Here is a 21,328-nt window from a genome sequence, read left to right on the forward strand (position 1 = left end):
CTAGGTAGGCCCGACTACATGAATTCTAGATCTAGGATAAGATAAATGAAATGGAAAATTATGTCAAGACTATTGTGAGATAAGTTCAGGAAAATTTCTAAAAGAGTAAGGCTATAAGACCTGTCATACACCCCATTAGAACCTAGTGCTTACATGAGAGAACTAAGAGGGTCCTCCTTGTCCTTGGTACACGCCGAAGGGTGGACAGCAAGGTCTGTGGGTTCCTAGCCTCGCCTACATGCTGAAGGCTGGACAGCAAGGTCTGTGGGTTCCTAGCCTCGCTTTCTATTATGGAACCATCCATGGGGATAGTATCGGGCCCAAACTATGTAGTAAGGTATGGGGTGCAAGGAACCAGCAGTGTCAAAGAACTATAAGATAAAGGGTAATCCTAACCATTGCCCTAAATAAACTAAGGGCAATGGTTAAGATGTAGTAAATGCACCTTGTTTTCAGACAATGTGCATTTGTTGCACCATGTTTTCAGTTCAAAAACAATTTTATTGGTTGATAAAATATTGCAAAATATGATGCATTTATCATCAACCAACAAGAGTGTTTTTGAGCTGAAAACAAGGTGCAATAAATGCACCATACCTGAAAACAAGGCACGACAGTCATGATGTCAATTACACCTTAACCATTGCTAAGAGTATGGCTCTTGGCAGCATGGTATATTTCTTATGGGAGGCCCGTAAAAGATCGATTTTTGAGGATTCGAAGCCCACGATAGAGTGCATCATAAGGAGGATTAAAACCTTTGTATACAAGGCAATGTTTACTTTGTATCCTTATGTTTTAGTCCAATATGAGTCTCTAGCTATGGGTCTTTTGTAATTGTTTTGTTACATGTCCCCTGGGTATGCCCAGAGTACTTGTACATTCCTTTGATCATTTATACATATTTATCCTTTAATCAAAAATAAATAAATTACACCTTAACCAAGTTCGAGTTGGTGGAACAACATTCATAATGTCAATTGACTTCTAAAAGTCACATTAACAATACAAATCCTTGCAAAATAAAAATATTATTATTTTAAAAAGTACACCATAATTTCAGGAGAGGAAATCAATTAATGGTGATCAAGAAAGGGGGGCTCCTACAATTGTAGCATCAGAGTTTCAATTAAGGAAAATTTTTATATACCCTGTATTATCAATTAAACAATTGATTTAATAAGGGTATTTAAGAAGGGGTCTCACAGATGAGGTAGAACTTCCAATCTTAGAGTTAGAGCATATGTTCTGCAAAGAGGGGAGAAGATTCTTTATACAAGCTAAGAAATCTTGCTGATGATTGTTGTCTGAAGTGGAGGTGACACAGATAGGTGGGTCATCCCCTTGGTTGACAGGTATGATGTATGGGAAAATGGCATGATAGTTTCCCAGAATAGCACAACTTTTCATGTTTGCAGCCTATGAAGCCACATTTCCAAGGTGGTTCCCCCGGCAATTGAAGATGAACAGCAGGCTGCATCCCAATCAGCTGAGTTTTTAGGAAACAAATTTGTGTTATCCTGTAATGCCTCTCTCTCAACAACTGGCCGAGGGAATAGACCCCCATCCTAATGCCAAAGGCAAAAGGGGACCGAGCATCTTAGCAGAACTATTGGTTCCAGCCTCTTATCCACAACTCCCTGGGGGTTCCAAATGGAGGAGTTGAGGTACAAGCAAAGCAAATCACTGAGAATTGTAGAGAATAATAAAAGATCAGAAGCTTTTATGGAGAATTGTGTTCCATATTTGCGAAGGACTCATGCCACATTGGAACCTTCAGGGAGGCCATATAGAGGGCCATCATGCATTCACCCAGTCACATATCCAGATATGCATTATGCAAATAAAAATGTTTACCCCATGTTCTAGCTCTTTGATAAATGTATTAACAGTATGGATAAGATGCTTCTTATACTCATAAAAATGACCTAATAATGGAGAATCTGATCACTGTTGCTATACTATCTCCATCACATATGCATGTAGGTATTCACTAATCCTTTAGACCACATCTTTCGTGTAGTAGAATGCCTGACCACAGAAATATAGAGACAGTAGACTCCAAGGTTGGAACATAAAAGAGAACCAACTGCTGTATATAAGCACCAAAGATTACAGAGTTATTTTTACTGACCTCTCCAAGACGACGAAATGCACCATATATACCTCCGAAAATTGTGGAGAAAATAGCATACCATATTTGTGTATCCATGAAATAGACCTGCAGCACTCATTTTTTCAGAAATCAAGACAAAATGAGCATAGATACAGAGTTGGACCCCCAGAATTAAATAAATATAACTTACAAGGATAATAGGTGCCCAGAGTGCAATCACAACACCAATATTGCTCTTGGCTGTGAACCATAAGAGAAAATATTTCACCATTTTTCATTTATGCCCCACAGATATATTCACATAAATACAACAATGTAACAGTTTCTTTTTTGTTACCTCGAGGGAAGAACTCATGCCATTGGTAAGTTTTTATATGAACTCTCATGATATCTTTTGTAGGACCCACAAGAGGCTTTATCTGTAACACAACCCCACCCCACCCAAAAAAAAAAAAAAAATGAGAATTCCCTTGCATATATCAGGATTACAGAATCAATTAGGATAAAGGAATTTGAAGTCAAAAGTTAAGTGAGAGGCGGTAGGAGGCTACCAAGGGAACAACATAACAAGGAACCTAAATGGTACTACCTAAACACTCAAATTTCTCTTACTTCAATGCCTACGCTTTTACATCATTCCCGCAGATGTGAAAGCAGAGAGAGATACTTCTCTATGATAACATATTTTATTTGAAGTAACTAAATGAAGGGCAACCCAATGGATAAGGCACCCACCATTGTAGGGCCTCGGCAGGTCTATGCACAGAGTTGTACACTGTTCCTTTTTCTGCCCCACTTGGTGCCTTCTCCTTCCACATATACGAGCAGAAGGTTTGCCCATCATTTGCTAAGGAGCAAAAGTATTTAATGAAAAAAAAAATTAAATAATAGTTCCAATCCTGCTTAATATCAATTTTTCTAGACCTCGTGTTAAAATGAAGACAAATAACTGCCTGTCACTAGAATCAATGTTAGGGCAGGGCTAGTAGTGTTGAAGATGAATGAGGGAAACACCTCTGCAAAATAGCTAAATGCTAACTTTGCTGCAATGAGGAGAACCCAAAACATAGTGTACCTGAAAACGTTGAAACAGTTACAGTTTGAGTTAGAAATGTAAATATATGATTCAAGCATGCCCACCTAACAAATTAACATTTAACTCTTACTTGAGAAGAGATGCTGCATCTTCATGCATTCCCCTTCCAACATAGAGCCGTGGCTGCATGACATCACAACATATCAGAACTGCTGTAAACAAATACAAACTGAGCAAAATAATTGTAAATTTGCTTCAGGTATTATATCTACAGTAAAAAAAATATGGAATCACAATAGAAAGCATATACTAATTACGACGACAGAAAAAGTAGGGAAAAAACCATAGAGATTTTCCTCCATACCTGAGACCACCACATAATGAACATCATGATCTTATAGTCAGACCGTTCCAGATATCGGCGAATGAATGGAAACACAAACAACAACGTAGACAGCATATTTGGAGATAAGTAAATTACAACTGCCAATATGAACAGAGAAGGTGAACTTGGACTATTGCCAAACCAACTTCTAATTGTCTGCGCAAATCCAGGAGGATTTTTCCAACTGTATGCATAAGTTACTGGTAAAACTATCACCCAAGCAGCAGCAGAAACAGCCTTCAAAATATATCTTAGCTTGACAGGCAATGACATGCTATGTCTGGCCTTCCAGCTCATAATTATATCAAGGACAGCTGCAAATATAATGAGTTCATTAATCAAACCATGACTTTCACCAACTAGATTCTTACTATAGTAATTTTTGAACAAGAAGTATTAGGTGTATGATATAGTCCATTTCCTCTCATGAAAAACTAAGCCATTGCCTTCTTTCATTAAAGGTAAATCATAATATATCACTGAGATGAAGCAAATGCAGTAGCAAAACTTGGGATTTACCCATAATGCTAGGTAGTAGAACAATAAATTAAAAATATAATAACAATAAAAACTTCAATTTCCATACAAGTCAAGTGTGGAATCAAAAAATATGAGGACATATACAGGCAACCAAACTTGTTCTGCTCCAATACAATGCAACTCAAACAATGAAGTTTTAGATACTTCAGCTACTAAGACTGATACAATGCATTAAAATCACATGTATAGACCCAAAAATAGGGCCAAATCTAATACGACCAATCTAGAGCCGATATCTGGTAAATATCAGGACTGACAAATAAGCATTCACTCATTAACACTTAGTAACATACTAAGCAAGTAGCTCCAATAGCAATCTAATATTTACGAAACATAAATACAATTGCTGCATCCAAGTTGCCAGAACTTCAATATTCAATTGTCAAATGTAAAATTAGAATTGTATTAAATGTTATTTCTTTTTTCTGTAATTCCTCATTTATAGATGTTTTCAGGGCTTTGGAGACCAAATTTTATTACCTTTTTAATGTATTGGTACGTTGATGCTCGTATGGTAACTACTTGTTACAATGATTCTGTGAAGCCCATAAAAATGGCCTCTTAGGGAGAAAACAAATAAGATTTAAGAATGCAGGAGAATATTTGGTAGAGCATCCCCCTCCCTCCCTACTCTTGTTCTCCTGCATTATTTCATCTCTTCTATCTCTATCTAACTACTGATCAAGTTGATTAATGTATACATGTATTTATTAGTTAATTTTATAAAATCATATAAATATAAATTGACATATATTTCCATAAATTTTTAATTAATTATCTATACACTGAACTAATCTCCTTTTTTTAGTAAGCTACACTCAACTAATCTCAACTGGATTAGTTTTTTTTTTTTTTTTTAAAGTAGATTTCAAATATAAACATTGCCCAACTAGAATAAATATTTTGGAGATAAAAAAATTTCAGTAAGTTGTGGAGATAAATTTTGGCAATTGCAGATTGTTGCTATTGTGTTTCTCTTAAGCAGATTTCAAATATGAATATTATTTATCAAAAGAGTCAAGAAAATTATAATATTAACAAAGGATTATAGAGGCCCAGTTTGAATTTAAAAAATGAACAATATTGGAGAAATTAACCAAAGAAATATTTTCTTTTATTGTTCTTGCAATGAAAAAACAGATAGTTACAAAAGGATAATAAACGTGGTATACATATTCGATATTTTTTAGAATCTTTACAGAAGAAATCAGAATAGGGAAGTATATTAAACTATTCAAATAAAATATATTTATATAAAGAGATAAAGAAGGTGATATTATATATTGTGTGATTTAACTCTATTAACCCTAAGTTGGCCTGTTAATTGTTTCTTTAAACAATTGTGCATCTAGGATGAAGGGCATTCTGGGAAATCAAAAGGATGGAAATCTTCACATGTAACATGAAAACCAGGGTTTGCTTATATAATAGATTAGAAAATTTTAAATTTAAATAATAATATGATATAATAAAAAGTATATCTAGACATATTTGCACAATTTTATTTATAGTGGTTAGTGCAATTTAAAGCCATATACAATGTGCCAAATATCCAAATCTTTATAGAATTTCCTATTTTTGTTTTTAAATAATTCAAAGTTTCAAATAGTGATATCTATATCTTTACCGAAATTTTCTAATTCTGCTTTTAAATAATTCGAAGTTTCAAATATCCAAATATTTACAGGATAAAAAACGAAGAAATAACAGAATTTGGGTGATTTTACTTTACTAACCCCAACTTTAAAAAAAAAAGAAAAAAGAAACAAAGCGATAATAGAATTTTGTGCAATTACAATGAAGGGCTTTTGAGAATCCGAAAGTATGGCAGGGCTACATTAAAAGGTACGCCAAAACTATGTTCCCTTTATATATTAGAATAAATGAAGTAAATTAGCACATAGGGAAACATTTGTAATATCAAATAAAAAGATAAATTGGAAACATAGAGAAGACACCCAAATCTTTCTGAAAACTTGATAAATATTCTAACTAGAGGCTGAACAAAATACCACCAAAACTTCTAAAACTTAAAACTCTTTGTTGAGAGTAAAAATAATAATATAAAAGATAAAGTTAACCTTCTATCTACTACCTTAAACTTTTAGATGATATGGTCGTTAACTATTCAACATGGTACCAGAGCAAGCAAAGGTTCTGAGTTCAAACCTTGCCAATAACTTAACATTTAAATAATTGCAAGTGTTTGGACCAGTTATGCATTGAAACTTGGCTACTCATGAGGAGGTGTGTTGAGAGTAGTAATAATAATAATAATAACAAAGTTAACCTGCTTTCAAGAGTGCTGAATAGTTAACCACCATCTAATCTAAAAGCTTAAGCTAGTAGATAGCAGGTTAACTATTCAACACTCTTGAAACCTGAAAGTTGAGTTTTCACCAACAAGATAGAATGCAAGAGAATTCAGCTAGAGCTTTATTGAATTTCTTCAAAGATTTAATACAAAAGTAATGTATTGATATGCTTCAATAGGAAGATACAGAAATGAGAAAGACAAGAGAATGAAGGAAATAGCTTAATAGCTGATTAAGAAAACTGGACAACATGCATACTTGTCCATTGAAAAGCTTAACCAGGCATCAAAATTTTAGAAAGATGGGCAAGATCCAGAAGAATAGTTCTATATTTGACTCATCATTGAAGGAAAGAGTTAAGAGCACTTAACATAAAGACGGAGAGATTTCAACAATAATCTCCCCCTCCCTTTCTCTCAGTAATTAAAATATGCACTAGCACCACAAAACCTATGTTCCAGCCCATGTATGAGAGGTTGGATTTGGGTAAATGGAGAAACTGTTAATGTATAGATATATTGCAATATCTAACATAATAAGTTCTGCTTACAGGATGTACTTCTATTCAAATGAAATTTAGGGGAAAAGAAAATCTCTAAAATCAAATTGAGATATTTTTTTCTCTTTACCATGAAATGTGAACTTCTCTTCTTCAAATCAAAACAACAAATTGCAAAAAGTAAAATAACTGTTATGTCAACCAAGGTGTTTGGCAGCTAGGTACAAAGGAACCAGAAGAGGAAAAGCGAGTGACAAATTCACCTTGTGCAAGTTTTAATATTGCAGCAGTAATAAAGATGCTCAATACTCTCTTGAACACATCAGCCTCGAATATAGAACTCAGCTTTCCCGATCCATTCCAAGCAATGATGATCATTGCCTTAAATGATAGTTCAAGAAAAATGATATCAAACGTTAACAAAAGACTTGCAAAAAACCAGCAATTAGAAACACGGCGCGTGCACGCACACACACAGAGTTTAGAAGAAGAAATCCAACCTGTAAAGACAAGATAAAGAAGCTCCACATTCTATCAAAACTCCTAAAAATATGCAAAAATGTGCATATCTCAACAAAATTAATTTTTCTTGTCCATTGATTCCCAGTAGTTGGTTTGATATCCTGAAAATAATCAGCATATAGTATAAGAAAGGCAACATTTTGTATCAGAAGCATAAGAAAGGGGGAGACAGAGTCTCAATCATAAAACTTAAGTGACCAACCAAACCTGCTTGTTAGTTCCAACATTGGTAAGTTTTCAACAATATCTAAGAAAAGCTTTAGTTCAAGTCATGAAACAGTTTCTGGTGATAACAATGCAGATCCACCTTTCCATAGCTCCTTTTAAATTCAAGGCAGGTATGTTTCTTGACTCCACTTTAAATCAGATACCAATATTCCAAAATAAATTTTAGAAGATGGGACAGACGAGACTTCATGTGAAATTTTTACCTTACATTCCTCAATGAGGAATTAAAAGAAAGATTTAAATAAGCAGAGTTTTTCTCCTTGATGGACAAACTCAAAATTATTTCCAGCTGATATCACTACAGGGCCCTTTATGCTACTTCAAGGAACTAGTAGATTATTATTCTCTTACATAATTTATCCTACACATGTGAATTAGTACCAAGCTTGTAATCAGCAAAGAAATAGACATCCGAAAGTAAGAGACGAATAGGACCCACAGAGTGTGCAAATAGACAAGTATAGGCAACAGAATTCCATGGTTCAGTGACCCTATGTTATCACCTTGTAAGGCCTCATAGTAACACCCAAGCGCTCATACATAGCAGCCAAAATCCTTTGTCTTCTAAGTTTGTCTTGATAGACGAGTTTTGGATGCAGTGAAACAGTCATGGGAATGTGTCCGAATGTTTTGGCAGGTAGAAAAATGAGAATTCATTCACAATGTAATATTGGCTATAGTACTCTGAATACCAGGGTCTTGGTACAACCACTGAGACATGTATGAGCTATATAATCCCAGCTTACAAAGATATTCATTCAACCACAGGTGAACCTCACATGTATGGACACCAGGTCTATGATGTAGCCCATTCTGTAGAACATCTCAAATATAATTCAAGGGCACATGGTTCTCAGAATACTACACTTCAACTTTTAAATGGACAACTGGAAAGGTTTTGACTTTTCAGAACAATACCAAAGAGGCGCAACAGTTATAAAATATGAGAAAGTTCAATATATCTAGAACGTTTCAAAGCTGGTCACACAGATTACATTTTATGGAACCATCCAGAGTGAACCTGGGGTCTATAGCACCAGTTTACTGAATTAACTTCCCTCAGTGCCAAATATCAAAGAACCAGCAAATATCCTGCCTAGCATCTAATTTAGCAACACAGTGGAGAAATCTAAATGTTTCTGATAACAGTTTCTGGTTCTAAATCTTAATTAATGTGGATTTAGATAAGTAAGACACAAGTTCTTATACTTAAACATGCTAACTGCAAAGGATTAAGCTAAGGATTTTTTGGAAAGCTACAAAACAAGATAATCACCTCACCAAACTATCAACAGAACAGCTTGTAGGAGCTGGGAAAAAAATGGAGACATAAAACTAAGGAACTTGTTATATCTGAATACGAACTTGCTGAAATATACAAGTATTTGCTAAAAAATGTGAGATACGCACATCTGACAAACAAGGTAGACTTTTCAAATCAGGAAATAAGCCATACACATAGCATTTTACCTCACTCTTATTAGCTAGAGGCTGTTCAACATGTAGGCAAAAGAAATCAGCATCAGCACGCATTGGCCAACCCAGCCGGAAACAATCAAGCGACCTAAAATATCCCAACATTGATTGCATATGGCCAACTACACAAAATTTTAGAAAGTGATAACGTAAGGGAAAAGATAATACTACCAAAAGTATTCATTCAAGTCATCATAGTTCCTCCACTGAGAGTGTTTACTCTTTCCTCCTTTGCACCTCCGGGATTCCTGTGAGAAACAAAGAAGCAAATTTTTAAGATATGAACAAAATAAAAAGTAAAAAATCACAGTAGGATCTTAAGAGGCTGAAAAAAACAAGTTAAGCGAGACCTGTGCTATCACGTTATAGATTGGAGTTACAACTTTCTTTAAAAAAACCTCCTCTTCGCCACCATATGCAGGCTTAATGTGTTCGCCTGTCATTGAGCTTACACTACCGGCAAGCATACCATACAGTTCAAATGCCATCTGAAAGTTAAAAAGGAGAAGAAATGAATATACCTAAAATGTCAGAAAAGGAGAAAAAGGAAATATACAATCATTTGTAACCATAATTTCCCATTCACAGACTGCAAGAGCAATTTAACATAATAAGACAAATGAAAACTGTCTAAATTCGCTATCTGAATTGGGCTCAAATTCTCATGCTTGTATAGGTAAATTTGAAAGTTTAAAGAAAAATGAACTCATTATTGCAACTATTATTGATGCAAAAGAAAATGAAATGAAGAAAGAAGAAGAAGAAGAAAAGGTCAACTTGTTAGTTCTGAAATGCTACCTTATCTTTCTGTACTTGAGCACTAAAAAGAAGAATGAAGGTAAGCTCTTTGAAACATTCAGTTGTCCTTGATCCTAACTATCCAGGATTGCTGGACGAGATTGAAATTCCAAGAAGAAGCCTATCAACTCTCGGGCATAGATTAAAAACAGATTATCCTAAAGTTGTTTAATTACTTTTCAAGTTGTAGATATTGTTGTTGTGAGAGTATAACGGGCAACTTATTGTATTGTTATGTTGCTGTATTATGTTGTTGCTTCTATTTTGTTTATTGTTGTTAGGCAGTTATCAGGTGCCTCGATGTAAGGGCACTTGAACTAGTCACAACAGTTAGACCACTTGAACTGGTCTATTCTGACCTATGGGGGCCTTCTCCCACTTTATCAACCGAAGGATATCGTTACTACATTGTTTTTGTTGATGCCTACACCCGCTATACCTTGCTATACCCTCTAAAGTTAAAATATGATGCTTTGTCAGTTTTCATTACCTTTCACAAACTAGCTGAACTTCAGTATAATGCTAAGATTAAAGCTCTACAAACAGATAATGGGGGAGAGTTTAGAGCTTTTCTACCTTATTTACATTCACATGCCATTCAACCATATTTTACCTGCCCTTATACCTCTCAGCAGAACAATGTTGCTGAAAGAAAACACCGTCACATAGCTGAAATGGGACTCACTTTGTTAAGTCATGCTGCCATGCCTCTTAAGTTGTGGGTTGAAGCTTTCCAAACTGCAGTTTATCTTATAAACCTGCTTCCCTCAACTCCTCTCAAGTTTCGAACACCCTTTGAGATGTTCTCTCTTAAATCACCCAATTATCTCATCCTTCAGCCTTTTGGCCATGCATGTTTTCCCTATCTTCGTCCCTATGCCAAGCATAAGTTCAGCTTTCATTCCACTAAATGTATCTTTATTGGGTATAGTCATGGTCATGTAGGCTATAAATGTTTGCATCCTTCTAGTCGTGTCTATGTTTCTAGACATGTTCTCTTTAATCCAGATGATTTTCCTTATCCTAATTTGTTTCAGTCTGTTTCTTCTTCATCTGGTGTTCTTTCTACTATTCCTGGTTGTCCATCTACTTCGGTATTTCAGTCGTTTCCTTCTTTTTCTTCCTCGTCATTTCCTTCATCTGCAGTAGCACAACCTTCGGGTTCTTCCTCCTTATCATCTTCTCCACCTTCTGCAGCTTCATCTCTTGAAGCTTCTACTTCTCAGCCTTTACCTGTTGTCCCTCAATCTCATTCTCCTGTGTCCTCATCATCCTTGTCCTCTCCATTGTTGGAGCCTTCGTTGGTGTTGCTAGCAGCCTCTCGTGTTCCTAAACCTTCTGTTCATCCTATGGTCACCCAATCCAAGGCTAAACTTCTTACCACTACACCCCCTTATGCCTTAGCGAGCTCTTTGGAACCTACTACCGCTCGTGAGGCCTTCTTAGATTCACAATGGGTCAAGGCTATGGAAGAAGAATATACTGCCTTACAACGTAATCACACCTGGGATTTAGTTCATTTCTCTAAAGACATGAATGTTATTGGTTGCAAGTGGGTTTTCTGGATTAAATATAAGGCAAATGATACAGTTCTTAGTTACAAAGCACGTTTGGTGACCAAGGGATTTCATCAAAATCCTAGCATTGAATGTGCCGAGACTTTCAGTCCTGTTGTTAAAGCCCCAACAATTCGAGTGTTGTTTTCTTTGGCTGGGACATCCAACAAGCGGATGTCAACAATGCTTTTTTGAATGGTGATTTGAGTGAGGATGTCTTTATGTCTCAACCAGAAGGGTTTGTTCATTCTCAGTTCCCTACTCATGTTTGCAAGCTGAAAAAATCTCTTTATGGGTTAAAACAAGCACCAAGGGCCTAGTATACCAAGCTGAGAGTTGCCCTGCAGTCTTGGGGTTCATTAGAGTTGTTTCAGATGCCTCCTTGTTTGTTAAGAGAACTGCTCAGTTTGCTCTATTTGTCTTAGTCTATGTTGATGACATACTGATTACTGGTTCAGATTCTTCAGCCCTTAAAGCTTGTATTCAGAATTTGAATACACATTTTGCTCTCAAAACTCTGGGTTCTGTCAGCTATTTTCTTGGTTTTGAGGCTCACCATAACACTAATGGCCTTTACCTCACTCAAACTAAGTATACAATTGATTTGTTAAAGAAAACCGCCATGTTAGATTGTAAGCCTTGTGAGAATCTAGTTAACATAGCAGACTCTTTAACTGATGAGGATGAGTCTTTCTCAAATCCTTCTCTCTATCACACTGTGATTGGCTCCTTGCAATATCTCACCTATACCAGACCGGATATTGCTTTCATTGTTAATCGGCTTAGTCAGTTTCTTTCAGCTCCTAAGCAGCAACATTAGGTCGCTTGCAAGCGTTTGCTTCAGTATCTTAAAGGTTCCCTCAGTTTGGGGTTGTTCTTTTCTCCCTCCTCAGTTGATCTCTCTCTCACAGTGTATACAGATGCTGATCACGCAGGTTGTCGGGTCACTCATCGATCTACCAGTGGGTTGTGTGTGTTTCTTGGAAGTAATTTGATTATATGGAGTTCTCGTAAGCAATCGGTTGTAGCTAGGTCAGTAGGAGAAGCTGAATACAGAGCAATTGCTCAAGCTGTGACTGAAATTATGTGGTTAAAATTCTTGTTTTCAGAGCTCGGCTATCCGTGTGCTCATGTTCCTATTCTCTGTAGTGATAACCTAGCTGCTAAAAGCATTGCTGAAAACCCTATTTTTCATGCTCGCACTAAGCATTTGGAAATTGACATTCACTTTGTGCGGGAGAAAGTTGAGAATGGGGAGGTTGAAATTCGCTATGTTCCTACTGACTATTAGATTGCTGATGTTTTTACCAAAGGCCTAGCTAGAAGTCATTTTCAGCTTTTATGTGATAAGCTTCGTCTAAGGATATCTCCTGCTTAGAAGCCTGATCTTCCAGGAGTCTCTCTCAAGTCAACAGTCAAAGAGTAGCTTGTTTGTTGTTTGCTTATTGTCTGCTGATTCTCCAAGCTGCACAAGAATCTAAAGTTCTTACTCTATGGGGTCTGATTTGAGGGGGAATGTGAGAGTATAACGCGCTTCTTATTGTATTGTTATGTTGTTGTATTATGTTGTTGCTTCTATTTTGTTTATTGTTGTTAGGCTGTTATAAGGTGTCTCGGTGTAAGGGCTCTTTACTAAGGCAGCTGCTATAAATAGCAGTGTCTTTTCTTTGTTTGATTGTATTCATTTTTTTATTTCACTGGTGAATATTGAGAGTTTCTTTTTCTCTCTTTGTTTTCTGTTCTAAGTTCTTTTCAAGCTCTTGCATACTGTTTCAGTTGTAAATTTGTATTTTATTTCTGTTTTATCTCCTAAAATTTAGGAGATAGTTCATCCTGGTTTTTAGGGGATAGATAACCTAAATCTTCTCCTACTTTATAGGAGAAAGATCAGGATATAACCTGTATATATTTTCAAACTCTCTTAATATCAATTGAGGCAAGCATTCACGGTTTTATAAGGCTTGTTTCATGGTATCAAAGACTGCTTTACGATCATAACAAATCTCTGCCTGTTTTTTCAATCTTTGTTTGTTCCAACCATGGCCAACCATGGTCGACCCACAACCTAACACTACCATAACAGAAGCTTCCGCTACCAGCTCTTTGAGCACTCTTCCTCCTCCTCCTCCTCCTCCTCGGCAAAATTTTCCTGTCATCCCTATTGATAATCACCCTCTGCAAATCACTCCACATAAACTAAATGGGAGTAATTTAAAGGAATGGTTTCAATCTGTGATGTTGGTGATTAAAGGGAAGGGAAAGGCAAGATATTTGACGGGATCTACTCCTACTCCACCAACAGATGCAGCCACCTATGATGTATGGGAGGCGGAGAACTCGACAATCATAGCATGGCTGATAAACTCAATGGATGTAAAAACTAGGAGTCTAGACATCAACAATGGAAGTAAAAACTACTTAAACACATCATGTTAGCTAGAAGCAATGGCCTCCATTGAGAACTCTCTCATTAGGCAGTCAGCACTAGCAGAAACAAGGAAGCATTAACCACCAACCTTGATGTGAACACTGTTCAAATCATATCATAAATTCAACTAGCCCATAAGTAACAGGAGGACTTATAAGATAAAACCTTTCAGAAAGAGAAAAAAAAAACAAGGACCTGAAGTTATGGGTAAAAAGTAAAAAGAAGAAATAAGCAGTGATTCTACACAACACATTTAAGTTCCTTTTTTGATAGTGCTAAGGATTAATTCTGGATAATACTTTCTTTAAATTTTTTTACATTTACAATAATGGAACAAACCTTTCCATCCAGGTTTGTTGATTGGACAAATATGAAATAACTTCTGAGGGCATAATAAGCATCTAAGTTTTGTGTTGCAATTACAACACTGTCAGACAATAATACAACATGATATACAGCAACGGAAATTAATTTTTATTTTCAATTATATATGACTCGAGCAATGAAATTAATTTTTCCATTTATATTCTAATGCCACTCAAATTATTTAGGAAGCCACAGCATGCATTCTGTTTGTGCATGCATCTGTGTATTTCTGTATACCTACTGCATCCTCCCAGAATAATACCTAGGTTGAATAATTTGAATAAAATAATGAGAAAAGTGCAAAAGGGATAGGTAATACTGTTTACAAGCTTGCAACAATGAAAGGAAGAGCAGTATCTTAATGCATACATGATGATAAATATAGCATAGGCATTCTGGCATAAATCTCAAATTTGCAGCTTCACCCCATATGAGAAGATACAGTCCCATGTACAGTAATTTTCTTTGCTGCACTTCCTGTTGAATAGTTGGCAACCTGCAGTCAACAATAACATACAACTCCAAATTTGTAAATTAAAAAGTAACCAAAAGTCAATGCCGCTAACTAGCCACAAAGAAGATAGAAAAAAGTCCATCACAAAGAAGAAAATCGACTGATAGGTCTTAATTTTATATATATATTTTTATTTAATTTCATTTTTAACTTTATGCGATTTTTCCTATTTAACGTGTGAGTTTATATGGATTTTACATAATTTGAATATCTTTTTATAGGAATCAAGTAAAAGAAATTAATTCGAAGAATTTGGCGCACAAAGATATCATAAGTTAATTTCAAAATTAATATTATAATATAATTAAAAAATTAATTTTAATCAAAAGGAAAGAATTCTCGGCAAGCAAGGAACTCAAAGATTGGGATTGAGAAGAAAAGAATTCAAATGGCAGAAGGAGCAGTGAAGCAATTGGAGAAGAATTATAATGGGAGGAGAATTGCAATTGGAGTGGGGGCCCAATTAATTGGAACTGGAGCAGCACTACAGCAGCGGCAATTGAGGATTAAATTATGTTGGAGAAGATAAAGGAGAAAAATTCAGGTTATACACGAGAGGATAAGAAGAGAAGATGATGATAAAGATAAAGATGTAAAATGATAAAGAAGAATTCAAGCTGGAAGGATAAGGATGCTCCTCAAATCAGATAAGGAAATCCTGAATTTGATCTAGTCCTAATCTGAAATATGTAGTTGTAATCTAGTCTGTCAAGCCCTCAAGTTGTGGGCTAGACAATTGAAGGAATTCAAGAAGAATTCCGAGAAGAAGAAATGAATGTAGGGAGAACAAATAGAATAAGGGAGAAAGAACAAATAGAATGAGAAAGAGGGAGAAATAGAGAACGAGAGGGAGAGAGAGACAGCAATGAGAGAAAGTAAAGAGCTTATTATTCTTCCATGATACATTCTCACAGTAGCAAGTACCTTTATATCGAGCCTATATCAGTATAACAGCAACCTAACTAACATCCTAACTAACTAACCTCTTAACCCTAGCTCACCAACTAACGGCTACTATCGGCCCTTTACAGATTATCCCCTAGGGTTGTGACAATCCCCACCTCTTCAAACAATTATTGTCCCCAAGAATTGACAGCTGCGAACCTCGTTCTTCATTCAATTCCAGCCTTCACAATCTGAATTCTTCTTCGCCTTTTCTTGTTCTTTTCTCTTACTCGCCTTGGCCTCTTTTTCTTCTTCCTTCTTGGCTTTATCTGAAGAATGAGAGGAAACAACATCCCGTTGTTCAGCAGGTTTTTCAAACTCGTTTGAAGTACCGCCTTCATTTCTCTCTACCAAAATCAGCACCAACTCCTCTGCCTCTTTAGCGACTATGAAATCTCCAACAATATCATCTGTTGTGATCTTTTCCTTTCCTACGTTCACAGCATCTTCTACTTCCTCATCTTCCCTAGAGATCTCCTCAATAAGATTATTCTTTACTTCCTGAATTTCTTGTTCCATTGTGTTCAGTAACTTCTTGCTGTAAACTGAGGGTAGCTATAGAATTACCTTTGTCCTGCTGGCTACTCTTAAAGAAAACTTTAAGTGGTAGCCCATGCTTTCTGCAAATGACTTCTAGGGCTAATTCTTACAGCCTCACCTTCTCCACCGCTTGTTCCACCGTCATAGGATAGAACGTATTCACCATAAGCCTCAACATAACATTAAGACCCTTAGTGAATCTTGATACAAAATAAGACCCATTCAAGATTGGATGGGAATGGAGCGCCCGTGCTTTCAATTTCTCAAACTTGACCCAATACTTCATAACCGAGTCCTCGTGTTTCAACTTGTTGTAACTCTCGTCTCCAACCTGATCCTTTTAGGTAAACTTGATCAAAAATTCATCAAACTTACTGGATCGACCTTTCAATTTGTTGTTAATACTATTCCAAGTATTTGCAATTCATGTATCCATCTTCTTGGTTCAATTCCTTGCAAATTCTCCTCTATAGCAGCTTCTAAGGGTCCCCTCAGAATTGGAATTGGTTCCTGTAACCTAGTCCGCCTCCTTAGCGACCTCAAGTTCTGTCCACGTCTTCAACCCTCTGACAGAAATTAACAGCAGCCTGATCACTTCAATTTTACACCCAAGAACATCTGACTTCCGTTATCACTAGCTCTGCTGCAACTTCAAATCTGAGTCGTCGTCGTCGTCCATAGAACTAGCTTCTTCTTTCAATTCAAACCGAAAATCTTCATAGTCATAGCCTTCCGTTCTACGTTGCAGATTCTAGATCGTCCCAAGCCTGTGTCCACTTCTTACCCAGTCGCCGACCAGTGGTCGGAATTCACCTGATGCGTTGTTGCATGGAATGCAGGAATCATCGCCAAGAATTGCACCAAGGAATTCAAGATCGCTCAGCTTGCTTCCACGTCACGCCTTCACTCACCCAATCATCGTCTAAAGGCTACAAGCCTCTTGACTCTGATGAAATTAATTGTTTTGGAGTCACCGAACTTGCCTCCACTGACTCGGTCAATTCCACCCCAAACTCAGATTGCTTCACCAACTTTGCGTCCATCCATAATCTTTAATCAAGACTGCCTCTTGCACTTGCACCAGCTTCGCGTCCATCATACTGCCTCGTCTTAGGTCGCACCTTGCTCACGTCCGTCAACCCAGATCACCTGCTTTTATCCATCCATTCTACCTCCTATAATCGGGCCAAACTTACTCGCTAGTAAATTCTGATGTCACGCCCCAAACTGAACCCACTGAAATCTAGGTCCGCTATTGGATTCTTTGTCGCCAAAATCGTCGGAATCACTATTGGAACTAGTTGGATCCACAGCCAAGAATGTTGGCCTTGATACCACTTGTCAAGCCCCGAAGTTGTGGGCTGGACAATTGAAGGAATTCAAGCAAAATTCTGAGAAGAAGAAATGAATGTAGAGAGAACAGATGGAATGAGGAAGGGAGAAAGAACAGATAGAATGAGAAAGAGGGAGAAATAGAGAACGAGAGGGAGAGAGAAAGGTAAGAGCTTATTATTCTTCCAAGATACATTCTCACAATAGCAGATCTCCTTATATAGAGCCTATATTAGTATAACAGCAACCTAACTAACCTTTTAACCCCAGCTAACCAACAAACGGCTACTATCGGCCCCTTACGGAATTGCCCCAGCTAACCAACTAACGGCTACTATCGGCCCTTTACGGATTTGCCCCTAGGGTCATGACATAGTCCTAAATGTTAGGAGTTTTCTTAGGAATTTTGTGTATATATTTTGCATCCCTCAAATCAATGAGAACATGAAAGTTTATTCCTCCCAATAAAACTTCCAACAAGTTTATTTTTCAAATTAATATAAAAAGGGAGGAGAAATGCAATTGGGAAGGAGAGAATTGGAGTGCAGCGGAAGAAGAATGGAGAAGTCGCACAGCAAGCAGCACAGAGATGCAATCAGCCACAGCAGCCCCTCGCGCACGCATAGCAAGCCACAAGGCTTGGCCCACAGAAGCAGCAGCAAGGTGTGGACGCAAGGCAAGCACAAGAGGCTGAGTTGAAGCAACAAGTAGACGTGGGCGAGCGACATATCTATTGAATCTGGTTTGCCCAGATCTAGGCAGGGAGCTTCCTCTTCTTCATTCAATTTTTATTTTTATTTTTATTTTAATTATGTCTAGCTAAATTGTTTTAGCTAGGGTTTAGATGGACTTTTATTTTGGGACTATGTTATTATTTGTTTAGTTCGATTCAAAACCCAATTATTATTTACATGAGGAATTTATATTGTTGTGCTTAATGCTTTAAAATATTAGCCACATTTTAATAATTTAATGATTTATGCATGTCTGACTAAAGGATTGTTATAAATTAGATCAATAGACAATATACATCACATGTCAAACTATGATATCTAAAGATGATTAGCTTATGTGTCGAAATTGAGGAAACTTAGTGAGTCAAATCCCTTTCCGAGATTAGAAATTTCCAAAGAACTTAATATTTATTTGTTCTTTTGACATCTGCTTAGAAATTTGACAGTAAAATTGAATTAATAAAGAATTAATATGACTTGAGAAAGCTTATTAATTAATTTGGGAAAATCGCCCATCACATGTAAATAATTTTAAAATACTACAAGGGTATTTTTGGTTTTGAATTGGATTGAATAGATAATTACATAACCTAGATTAAATGAAATCGAAACCCTAGTTGCATTTATTTATTAGTTTTTCTCATAAAAGAATTTAATTTTGCATTAATTTCTTCTTGCTAGTTTTTATTTTTCTTTTTGTTCATTCAATTAATTAATTTTTTTCAACTTGGGTTAATTTAAAATTGGTTTGGTATTGTGATCTAGTCCTTGTGGGATCGACATTCCTTTCATCACTATATGCATATTTGACTAAGGTACACTTATCTGAATTAATTGTGCATAAATCACACGTCACCGACACTAGTAAGAAAAGTATAATCAATCAATCAAGCCAATAAAAAATCTGAAAAAGAAAAAAGAAATATCCATACCAAAGGCTACTTTTGCGACCCAAATACTTGCACCATTTTTTGTAGTTCTTGAAAAGTTGCTTCATGACGTCTGTAAGTGCTTGGTCATCCAACTAAAGAAGAATATGTATATGTCATGAAAACATCCCCTTTCCAAGAAGTAAAGAAATTTGTGAGTCAATACAATTTATGAGAATATTACCCTAGGTTGCTGATCAGGCTTCTGAAATTTCCGAATGTGGACATTGGCTAGTAACAGAATTAAATGCTCCCTTTGATTTGCCACATTATCCTTCTGCAAATTGATGGTAAGGGGAAAATTTCACATCATAGGTCAAATGAAAAAGAAATGAAAAGAGATGACAGGTCAATCACCTGAAACCCAAACATAGCTTGAAGCCAATCCAGAATGTCTTCATCTGCTTTCTTTTTGTGCCCCTTGGGCCATGGTAGGCCTCGGGTATTTCGAAGTGCCGAAACAGAAGCTTGTATCTGAAAATTAGATATCCAAACAACCAAGGAATAAGAAGGTAGTTCAATCACATAAGAAAGCATTTCAGAAACCCACCTCAGGGTATTTCATAATTGCTTGATTTGAGCTGTCAGGATCAAGAGGAAGTATATTGTAAGGCACATATATCTCTGTCTTTTCTGCAACCTTATTATGAGCTTCCAAAATCTACATACACGCACATATATACACACATCAACCACAAATACACGAGAAAACAACTTGAAGAACATCAAAGTCCAATAATTGTGGTTGTTCTTAGAATAGAGAAAATGATATAACCATACCCTTAAAGGAATGACATTATTCAAAAATCACAAACAAAGAAACAGGCAGTTTCACCTCATCGGCCACTTCAACAGATTCTGTGAGATTAACAGCCTTCAAAACCTCAAACAGAACAGCAGCAGTTTGATATGCTTTTGTAAGCCGAGCACTGGATTGGGGAAATCAAAAACTCCCTGTCAAATAAAGGATGAAGCAAAAAAATCCATGTCTCCAAGCAGATGATCAGATAGTGACCAAAGACAATTTACCGATCTGTTTTATCAGCTGCATTCTGCAAAGCCTGGATATATTTTTTGTAGTAATGCTGATAAAAACTTTGCATTTCACGAGCATCACTTTTTGTCTTTCCTGCTAATGTTGTTTCATTTTCCTGAAAAGAAAAGGGTTCTTATTAAATAACTCCTCAAATTCATATCTGATTGAGACAGAAGCCTCTCAAATAAAACTCAATCTAATTGTGAATAGGTAGAGATAGATACAGGAGACCTAATCTGACTAGAGTTGTAAGTTGTCAGCTATAAATAGACAACCCCTAGTTTAGTTATAGATGGATCACACCAGTAATATATGAGATAATGTAGCCAGGTTACTATGGTTGTGCCCGAGTGTGTGCCATGATTCAATAACTAGAGTCCCACAGAATGTGTGACCAGTTACTTGGTGCCATGAGGTTTGGGATTGTTTCCAGTTTTGTCCATACAAAAACTGTGTCGGGAGGGTTTGTAGTTTCTCTGTGCAAAACTACTAATTAGTGGATTATCTTGTAGCGGTGGGATCATGGATGTAGGCACTGAGGCTGAACCACATAAAATGGTTGGTTGAGGAGGATTGTTGGTACTTGGTAAAAGGCACAAATACTTAGAAGATTTAAATTTTCAAATACGTGTAAAGAAATAATATTGGACTATTTTTTCTAGGATATAAAGACTCCGAGAGAGTAAACTTTGAGTGATCCAAGGTAATTCAAACATTTTTCAAATACACTTGCGTGACTTGTCCTACCAGGGTAATTTTACAAAGAGCTAAGTGTTTGTTGGAGTAGATACGGGATACAGAACACCTCAATACCTCAAATCATACCCCATGGTCTTAGATGTGTTTTCTAAATGATTTTTTGAAAAAAAAAAAAAAAAAAGATAACCTCAAAAGTAATGAGTAGTGTTAACCACATGCTAAAGTCTAAAGTCACTAGTATGTAAGCTCATAAGCTAAGAACAAAATTAACTTCTTTCATTATCAATCTAAAAATCTTTAAAGCCATAAAAATTAGGGGAATTAAAAAAATTTC

The 21,328-nt window shown here is 36.3% G+C and overlaps 1 protein-coding gene across 1 annotated transcript in view; it reads right to left on the reverse strand.

Annotated features, from left to right (window-relative positions):
• Positions 1 to 21,328, reverse strand: part of LOC127801730 (callose synthase 2-like) — a 77,688-nt gene that overhangs the window by 31,644 nt on the left and 24,716 nt on the right. The window contains exons 4-21 of the mRNA XM_052337097.1: positions 20,289 to 20,410; positions 20,095 to 20,188; positions 19,810 to 19,920; positions 19,617 to 19,733; positions 19,444 to 19,536; positions 19,263 to 19,354; positions 14,635 to 14,761; positions 9,468 to 9,605; positions 9,289 to 9,365; positions 9,112 to 9,205; positions 7,392 to 7,514; positions 7,155 to 7,272; positions 3,517 to 3,851; positions 3,283 to 3,335; positions 3,131 to 3,191; positions 2,454 to 2,535; positions 2,307 to 2,356; positions 2,135 to 2,221 (exon numbers count right to left, since the gene is read on the reverse strand). Coding sequence (XP_052193057.1) covers positions 2,135 to 2,221; positions 2,307 to 2,356; positions 2,454 to 2,535; positions 3,131 to 3,191; positions 3,283 to 3,335; positions 3,517 to 3,851; positions 7,155 to 7,272; positions 7,392 to 7,514; positions 9,112 to 9,205; positions 9,289 to 9,365; positions 9,468 to 9,605; positions 14,635 to 14,761; positions 19,263 to 19,354; positions 19,444 to 19,536; positions 19,617 to 19,733; positions 19,810 to 19,920; positions 20,095 to 20,188; positions 20,289 to 20,410 — 1,974 coding nt within the window. The remainder of the gene's footprint in view (positions 1 to 2,134; positions 2,222 to 2,306; positions 2,357 to 2,453; positions 2,536 to 3,130; positions 3,192 to 3,282; positions 3,336 to 3,516; positions 3,852 to 7,154; positions 7,273 to 7,391; positions 7,515 to 9,111; positions 9,206 to 9,288; positions 9,366 to 9,467; positions 9,606 to 14,634; positions 14,762 to 19,262; positions 19,355 to 19,443; positions 19,537 to 19,616; positions 19,734 to 19,809; positions 19,921 to 20,094; positions 20,189 to 20,288; positions 20,411 to 21,328) is intronic.

This window comes from Diospyros lotus, chromosome 5, assembly GCF_014633365.1.
Source record: "Diospyros lotus cultivar Yz01 chromosome 5, ASM1463336v1, whole genome shotgun sequence".
Lineage (NCBI taxonomy): Eukaryota > Viridiplantae > Streptophyta > Magnoliopsida > Ericales > Ebenaceae > Diospyros > Diospyros lotus.